The sequence below is a fragment of the Macrobrachium nipponense genome, chromosome 31 (genome assembly GCF_015104395.2).
Source record: "Macrobrachium nipponense isolate FS-2020 chromosome 31, ASM1510439v2, whole genome shotgun sequence".
Taxonomy (NCBI): domain Eukaryota; kingdom Metazoa; phylum Arthropoda; class Malacostraca; order Decapoda; family Palaemonidae; genus Macrobrachium; species Macrobrachium nipponense.
The window spans coordinates 27,219,662-27,228,847 of record NC_061093.1 but is presented as its reverse complement, the minus strand read 5'-3'; the positions used below and the strand labels follow the sequence as shown (position 1 = coordinate 27,228,847).

The 9,186-nt window shown below is 39.3% G+C and overlaps 2 protein-coding genes across 2 annotated transcripts in view; both read right to left on the bottom strand.

The window, feature by feature from the left end:
* LOC135206712 (retinol dehydrogenase 11-like) overlaps window positions 1–2,523 on the bottom strand; it is a 16,344-nt gene extending 13,821 nt beyond the window's left edge. Inside the window, exon 1 of the mRNA XM_064238162.1 lies at window positions 2,380–2,523. The gene's annotated coding sequence lies outside the window, so the exon portion shown is untranslated. The remainder of the gene's footprint in view (window positions 1–2,379) is intronic.
* Window positions 2,524–4,940: 2,417 nt separating this feature from the next.
* Window positions 4,941–9,186, bottom strand: part of LOC135206488 (tektin-4-like) — a 6,871-nt gene continuing 2,625 nt past the window's right edge. The window contains exons 5-9 of the mRNA XM_064237860.1: window positions 8,504–8,692; window positions 8,092–8,220; window positions 6,444–6,563; window positions 5,896–6,050; window positions 4,941–5,371 (exon numbers count right to left, since the gene is read on the bottom strand). Coding sequence (XP_064093930.1) covers window positions 5,161–5,371; window positions 5,896–6,050; window positions 6,444–6,563; window positions 8,092–8,220; window positions 8,504–8,692 — 804 coding nt within the window. The 3' untranslated portion in view covers window positions 4,941–5,160. The remainder of the gene's footprint in view (window positions 5,372–5,895; window positions 6,051–6,443; window positions 6,564–8,091; window positions 8,221–8,503; window positions 8,693–9,186) is intronic.

Here is a 9,186-nt window from a genome sequence, read left to right as displayed (position 1 = left end):
TTATTTCATACTTCTTTTTCAAAAAGTGGACAAGTAAGACACTTCACCCATTCTTCCACTCTAAAGCGAATGATAATTTTTAAAAAAACGGCTGTTTCATCTTCGTTACCAAGACCACCTGGTTGCTATGGCGAGAATGAGAAATGATGTTTGTCACTTGAACTTCAACCTCTTTCTTATATCAACTTCAAGGTTGTAGACTGATGATCATTATCATGGAATGATTATCACGCCCCAACCAAAGTATGTCATTATCAGACCACTCACCTGTGTATTCATTGTACGCACGGAGAATCATCAGCTATGATTTTCAGTGACAATCGTTGACAGTGGTTATCATCAATTGTTTTAAATTGCATTTACAATAGTTCGTTATTAGATAACAGTACACAGGAGTCAAATTGTAGTTACAGCGTGACGAAAATCCACTGAATTGTAATACAGTTACCTGGGGCTACTGTTTGAGTTGTAGCTAACTTCAGACGAGCACTTGGAATCTCTCTCTCTCTCTCTCTCTCTCTCTCTCTCTCTCTCTCTCTCTCTCTCTCTCATTAGACTTACACTGTCGCCAGTCATGTACTTACCCTTCGAAGCAACTCCTTATTTGAGAACTCTACTGCAGATCAAAGGTTACAATTACTAAATGGTGAAACGCCACGTGAATGCCATCTATTTTGAGACATCGACGGGACTTTTTTTTTTCAATTTGTGGGGTCATGCACTAATGTCAGACATAGAATTATCTGTAACGGCCTAGGGCATTAACTCATAACATTCATAACAATGTATCTGGTGACCACGACTGGCAAACTATGTGTAGTATTGCCGATAATTCTTGAAGAACTTAATCTATTGTTATTATACGCACATAAAAGATGAATGACATTACGGGTGAGAGTCGACCCGAGATAGAGAATTTCTTCATCTCCTCCTTGCGGATTTCAGTGCTTTCAGGGGAAACCGCCCCCCAAAATTTAAGGATATCGAGAAAATAAGAGGCCCTTGTGGCCATTCCGGTACGAAGACCTAATAATTAAAACCTCGGGCGTGATGAAGATTTAACACATGAAGACCAGGAACTGATATGGAAGATCTTCGCAGATTTCAGTGAAACCCAGAACAGAAAGAGGAGGGAACAATTCTACTTTATGTTTATCCTGTAAAGGAATATCTGCTGGTGAATGGTTAACAGAACGTGGTATGTATTTGATGAGAAATGAGTGACGTCAACTGAATGCTTGGGGCAGCTTATATTAGCTCCTGGTTTAGAACCAGCCCAATCAAAGACCGCAGGAGAACTGAAACTCATCAGAGTGAGCAAACTACTCAGTATTCTTGCAGCAGCTCCTTGAAAAAATGAGAGAAATTCAAAAAATCCTCACAGTAGCAAGAGTCTTCAAATGAAGAAACAAATCACAGTTATGTAAATGTTTATATATTTAAAATTTCAAACTGCAAGGATAGCTTTCGGGAATTCCCTAAAGTTATCCTTGAAGTTTTAAATTTTAAGTATATGTACATTTACATAACTGTGGATTTGTTTCTCCAATGAGAGAAATATTGGCCTCGTTGTATTAGTGACAGATAATCGAGCTCTTTGATACTTTCAGAATTATTTGCGCTGTAACATTCAAGTCATCCAGTTGTGGCATATCTTCACTTGTTTCTTGAACTTTGACCTTTAAGAATGATCTAAGCCGTGGTGTCACTCAGCACATTGGTTTCATTAGTGCTCTCACACTTCCCATCTGCATCATTAATAAATCAAGCATGCGATGTATGAAGTCTCTATCTCGTATGAAATTGTGCAGCTTTTACATCCTAGGTTACATTCCCACGTGACCATTATCTTCTGTTTAGACCTTGAAATTGACTGTAACCTTCATAGGTCGGAAGTGAGGACCAATGGTAAATTCTTTGACCTTTGTCCTTAAATATGACTTAAACCTTGACAGCGACGCCAACCACACACTGACTTCATAAGTCGATTAGGACGACAATTTGAATTTTCCATGTATAGTGCAATTTCAGGGATACATTCATATTTGACCTTTGTCCCCTGTAAGGCAAATGGCTTCATTCCTACTTACTCCAGATTGTAATATGTTCTTGTCAGTCATGAAGTCCACCTTCTGAGGAACCTTCATAAAATTCAATAAATAAACTTCTGCTTAATCCTGTTTACAAAATAGAGACACACTACGCAGTAATATAACATCCTTCAACTCTTGGCAAATGTATCATCTCCAAAAGCTTTCAAGCTCTGAACCGAAACAAATGACTTCCAATCAGTTATTTGAGCGATATTTACTCCCCTTCATTATAAACGATGAAATTTGAATCGGCATGAACGAATCAAGAAATACTTTAGAAACTTGCCTTATTTCTCGAGAACACGTAAACAATTATGCTTCGAGCGACGTGATTTCTTAAACTTTCATGACCCGGAATGCAATCGTCGTTTGCTGACTAAGAGACTGAATAGCACTGGTGAATGAGAGTCAGTGAGACTACTACATAATCCTACTTCTATTGGGATGGCGATGCACGATAACAGAGAGGCCCACTCAAGATTACCTGAGAAGTATTTTTTAACAAGAAATGCTACACTACTTTTTAACTTTGATTACTCTTGCCCTTAGTGATGAAATCTTGAAAATATTGATGAAAATGAGCTTTGGCACAAGATAGTTTGGAAGAAAAGTTATTGCAATGAAACTTCTGGAAACATATCATGCCCATTCTCTCAGAAACAACAATAATCAACGAAAAGAAAATGGAAGATTGTCACCGGTTTGCCCAGCTCGAATCTCCAAAGCAGACAAACGCAACTTTCTGTGATTGTGGGCCAGGACATTCACATCATGCACACCTTAAGGTCTCTTTGTAATCTGTATGTGTCTATGTTAAGTAAATATATTCTTTACTTTCATTCCTATTTCAAAAATAATATATATATATATATATATATATATATATATATATATATATATATATATATATATATATATATATATATATATATATCTATATATGTATATATATTTTGATCATTATCACCCCAGTATTACTCTCGCATTTTAGGGGCGGGGGGCCAACTTTGAAATATAAAATATACCTAACTGCACCATAACTGTTGAAAAATGAAAGATAACGGCCAAAGAACATTTTCGATTTTTACCCCTTCAAGGTCGGATTCCCACCATCAGTAGCATATCTTCGTGATCTTTCTTCTTGTTCCAGCAGCGAGAGGGCTTTACGACCCACTCGTACTCAGGGGCGGGTGTTTGGCGGGGGCGGGCGGGGGTGGGGTGGGGGGCGACCATCACCCCTGTGAGATAAAACCCCTAAAGACATTTTCCTAGCCAACATACATCTGCAGAGCTTCAGGCCTCCTCCAGAGAGAATTGTTTAAAATCTAGGAGAAAGAACCACACAATAGAACCCCAGGAGTACAACGCCACATTAATAACACCCAACACCCCTCCCCCACCTCCCCGGCTCCCAAATTTCTGTGATAAGGAGCTAATATAGAGACTTCCCTCGTAGGATGCGCACTCCCTATAAGACCTTCAGTCCCAATCACCTCCCTTTGGTCTACACCCACATGACCAACCCTTGAGTAAGGGCGTTTTAGGGTGCCAAAGTACCTGCCAGGGTCGAAGGACCCTTTCTTGAGAGTGGCTGGGCCGTCTCTACCAAGGTACCCTTGTCCTATATACCTTGGTCTCTGCTAACATCAGAGATCCTCCTATGTTTATCCTGGAGACAATGACGTCATTTTCAATGAGTAGGAAGCTCTTGTCTGTTGCTCAAAAAGTTAATGGTGACTATTGATAGTCCTCGGTGAAAAGTGTGACTGTTGATGACTGCTATAAAAAAAAAAATAATATATTAGTTATTAACGAAGGTTAAAACAAGATTTATCTAGTCATTCTGATAACGCTATCATGATTTTTTTTGTAAAGCTAGTTAATCTGTGTCGTTCTTGAGCTGGATAATATTTAAACTGATAAGATATCTCCATGAACACTTTGCTTTGACAGGAATCAGCCTTAACAAGGCGTGATCTGACCTTCAGCTTACTCGGGATGCATGCAAGATTTTCCCTTCGCGCATAAGTCGTAGACATGTTCTCAACTTTTAACGTAAATTGAAATGTCCTAAAATCTACGGTAGCCTTGTTTCACCAACGAAAATTAAAATAAATACGTTATATTTTATCAGAAATAATTTTTTTGTACTGCTTAACATGCACATAATTTATTTTTTACATTTCCATCCCAATAAATAATTCATAAATATCCCATCCTAAAATTCCTGTATCTTTAACTCATCGCAAAACTCCTTTGTCAGACCTTTGTAGGTGCTTCCTTAGACCTTTCCTACCCTCCCAACAATAATAACAACAACAAAGTAGTTGAGTAAGCGGAAATCATTACTGTCTGTGTCACTGCCTAGAACTTTGTTACCTTTTTCGTTTCTTATTTGTTGTGGATTCCTTTTAACATGAATCTTGTTGTATAAAGGCATACAGTGATGTATAAAGTGATGAGCCTGTTAGGTATCATGTTGTGTTATGTCACATTGATTATGATAATATCGAAATAATCTAAACTACAATAATAAACGACTCAGGCGATTGAGCCTGATCCTGGAATGATAGGGGGAAGCATTAAAAATGATTACCCTTCCAGCTCTCAGTATGTATATATATTTTTCATGGGATGAGGCTGGCAGCCCAACACCCTCCCTGTGGATTATATCCCGACAGCATCTGGTCTTTCTGGATAGTCACTTGTCCGGTTGCTGACCAGACAGCATTGCTGAACTTTGCTGTAAAGAAGTACAGCGAAATTGTTATTGCTCTGGGCTCCACAGAAATAGACAGGTATCATTGAATACATGATTTATTCAATTTTTATTTTTATTTTATTGCATTAAAAGGAACATTTGGTTAGTTTAAAAATGTACAAAATGAGACCATTAATTTGCATCAGGAATACATGGGTCTCATGGCTGACATACAAGAGGCAAAAGGCTAGTTCCAGTACATTCTATTTTAAGCTGAAGATATTCACCATAAACTTTCTTCTGTAACTTTGTACCCACTGATGCCTGCCGACTTTTATACACACACACACAGGCTTCTGAAGATCCTCAGAGACCTTGCAATTTCTCCTGAGTTGGTTTCAGGCTCCTGACGGTGACACACCGCCTCTCCAGGCTAATCGTGTGCTCTCGGTTTAGGATATCCTTGGAGAAATCCTCGTGAAGGCGATGGAGCTCCTCGAGAGTGTCCTCGCTGTTCTTCAGGCGTTCTCGCAAGGTCTCGATATTTCGGGGAAGCTCGTCGAGTTCATCCTTCAACCTGGAACGGTCATGAGGTTATTTATTCATGCCTGTGATTTAGTCTAAAGCTGTAAAGATATTCCAGAATGATTTTGATTTTTGTAATTCATTCTTAAGTGGGTCAGAAATTCGTCCATTCGAAAAGTGAAGCTATGGCCGTCTTTTGTCAAGTTTTGCTATTTTCATTTACATTCTTCGCTAGCATCAGATTGTTACTCTTGGATAGATTACCCAGAAGTGATTTAAAATGATTAACTTTTATATGGTTGGACATTTGTCTTTGCAGAGGACGATTTTTTTTTCACCCATTTATTGCCATTAAGAATACAGAGTTAGCAACGTCCCCGTTTTGTCTGTTGAAATTTTGTGTTTTTATACTGTTACTGTTGTCATTCTGTCTGAAACAGAATATTGGCGAAGAGATCATGCCGAATTCAAACTCATTTATGAGCAAATTTTGATTCATCTGACCGTTTATCAGTATATCAGTTTTCTCGACATGATACCTTTCACTGAACAATGGGTTAAATCTATCATATTTACCTGTAATGAGGGTGATCCAAACACCTGTCGGCCCCTGGTCTGAAAGATCGAGTCCAGTGTCTGCTTTGTGCAACTTGCAACGGAGATTCCTTGTCTTGCAATGCTTGCCGTAATGAGGCAATGCTGTTCTCCTCCTCTGCAATTTCTTTCCTGAGCTGGAACGATTAAAAAGATTTTTTTTTTCCATAAACGAAATAATTACATTGGCTCTTTGCACAGCTTAGAGGATAAAACAATTTCGCTTATTGGGGAATACCAAGACATCACATCTGCTGCTGAAGAATGAATATTCTACCAGATCACTAGACCCGGGTGAGTATTTGTTTATCGGTAACGTTATTTTACCAGTTAAATGTGAAAGAATTTTTCTTTGTATCAGGAAAAAATGTCGACATGATACAACTTTGAAAACAGATGTAGCCAATAACAACGTATCACTGAAAGCACGCGCAGCTGAACGCTTTCCCCTAACTCTATTTTGGTTACCAATCTAAAAACAAAAGGAAATTCCTTTGGGATATTGTCGTCATGAAACTCCCTTCTCTTACCATGGAATCTTTTGTGATGAGTTTCGCCTTTGCATCCTCTAGCTCCATGATCCTCGCATTGAGAGCGACGTCTGTGGCCTCTCCCGTGGCCTCCACGTCCCTCGCTACCTCTCGGAGGGCCTGTTGCAGAGAGGAAAGTACAAACAGATAGATTGGTATAGGTGTATACACATAACTATATATGGAAAGTTTAGTTGAACAGAAAATTTTAACTGAAAAATATTTTTCTATGTTGTCATTATCATCACTATATCATAAGTTCCTCGTTGGATGCGTGGGTTACGCGCTTCCCTTCCGATTCGATAATCGTGAGTTCGATTCTCTGCTCTGCCAACGTGGAAATCAGAGGAATTTATTTCTGGTGATTAGAAATTCCTTTCTCAATTAAGCTGTAGGTCCCGTTGCTAGGTAGCCAATTGGTTCCTAGCCACGTAAAAATATCTAATCCTTCGAGCCAGCCCTAGGGGAGCTGTTAATCAGCTCAGTGGTCTCGTTAAACTAAGATATACCTAACTTATTACTCTGTTATAGTATTTCCTCAAGTCACTTCCTAGTTCTATATTCGTTATTAGACAGTCTACTGGCAACTTCCAGTGGTCCTAGACTATCAAAATTTGATTGTCTTGGGTGTTTACAGAAAGGCTTCCTGCACAAAACTGACACCAAAGTTTAATTACTCGCAGAATCCTCCAAAGAATTTTTTTCTCCATGAGCCCATAGCAATAAGACTTCGGAGAGCTCTTTATCCATAATCCTGCTAGACCAGAGGTTTTCAACCTGGGGGTTGCTATCCCCAGAGGAGTCGCCAACCTTTTGTCCTGGGGTCGCGAGGTCGTTATTGAGCGAGGGTATGTTTCAGCTTTTTTTAACTTGGCTGCTGTGGCGAGCCACGCTGACAACTGCGCCAGTAGGGGTACAACGAGATTCCGTCCTTGATAGATGACAGGTCGTGACGAGCACCCATTGTTCGTGGTGGGAGACGTTCTGCTACTTCTCACAGAACATGGGTTTAGCTTGCGTCAGAAAAATGTCCCGGAATGTTCAGGACAACCAGTCAGTCACCCCACAATGTTCCAATGTTCAGTGGGAACGTGTGTATATATACGGCAAATTAACAGCCAACAATCATGTTTGCAGATAATTTTTTTTTTTTTTTTTAAACTTGTGACCCGTCTAGAGGAAAAAATGCCCAACAGATTTGGAAGGAGGAATAAATAATAACGTGTAGATAGGTTTGGGACCCGTCATAGTGAATATAGATTCCTTCTATACTGTCTTCAGAGGATGAAAATAGGTACCCCTATATATTACTGATTCAGACATTTTAAAGGGGGTCATCCGTCATCGTGAGCTGCTCCTAAGGGGTCGCGGTATGAAAAGGCTTGAGAAACACTGCTAGACTAAACATCAAAATATGATATCGTAAAACTGTATGTCAGTCAATGCGCAATCAGATTGTTAAGACACTGATATTGCATCATGTAACTACCATTATTGTGCGATAACTTAGAAATTGATTAAAGAATCTTTTGGAGTGTAAAAATGAATATTGCTCACTTAAAGAATGTAGACATTCAGTAAAATTAAAACACACACGCACACACACACAGGAGACTGCACCACCTTCACGTAAATGCGTTGATCTCACCTGATCAGCAGCTCCTCTTAACTGAGTACCGGAAATAATCTCTCTTTTACAAACATCTTGGTGTAGTTTACTTCTCTGGTTCCACGAATCCGGTACTGTGGCTCCTTCGTGGAGAGCTGCTGAGACAGGCTGGAAAATGCAATAAAGAAATTGATCATGGTGAGTATTGGTAGCGTCTTTTAACAAGAATATCCAAAACATCTGCGATATATACTTGCTTGAGTACCAAGAGCCTGTGTTGGCGTATAGGCACCTTTCCGAAGCCACTGTTCAATACTGCACGCTATCCTAGAATTTACTTATCCACTGAAAAGGTATTTAAGCCCACAGTAAATCCAATCCTTCAGTCTAGACTGTGGTATTAGTCCAAAATCTCTCATCCTATTAAGATAATAAATATCACAGGTCTCACCTTGTACTGAGCTTTGACGGATTCAATGACGAGTTTAGCTGCCGAGTGATCGAGTTGGAAGGCCTCTTGCTTGTCGGACCAGTCGTGTTCCAGGAGCCGCTTCACTTCCAGCAGACGAGCGATCTGCGCTTCCGTGTCTTTGAGTGTTTGGGTCAGCAGCGAACGACCAGTATGCAGTGTTTCGTTTTCCTGAAAGAAAAGCAAATCAAGTTGAGAGATACAACATGAAAAGGTTTTGATGCCATGATATAAACTGAAAATTAGAATTTTAAGTAAGAGCCTTCTTCTTCTTCATGTTTCGATTTACGAGTAGTCTACGATGTTGCAAAGAGATTACTAATTAAAGTTACTTGTAATTTTTTTTTTATTCTTCAGACGTAACAGTTGCTCTTACCAAATAGTACAGCATTGACGCGGTAATGTAAAGTCGTCTCAAGTGCGTCTGACTATTAAAGATAGTCAATGTGGGAAAATAATTGCATTCAGTAAGTTGATGCTGTCTTGTCTAGTCCATTAAAGTGTTGAAGGAGGCTATTGATAAATGTAAGACATAACTTAGCCGCTGGTTTTTAAGTTTCCGTTGGAAATTTCGGAATTGGAGTGATTTTTAGGAACTTGAGCCGAGAGCTGCACCACTCAGCAACGGCTCACCTGTATGTATATATATCATATATAATATATAT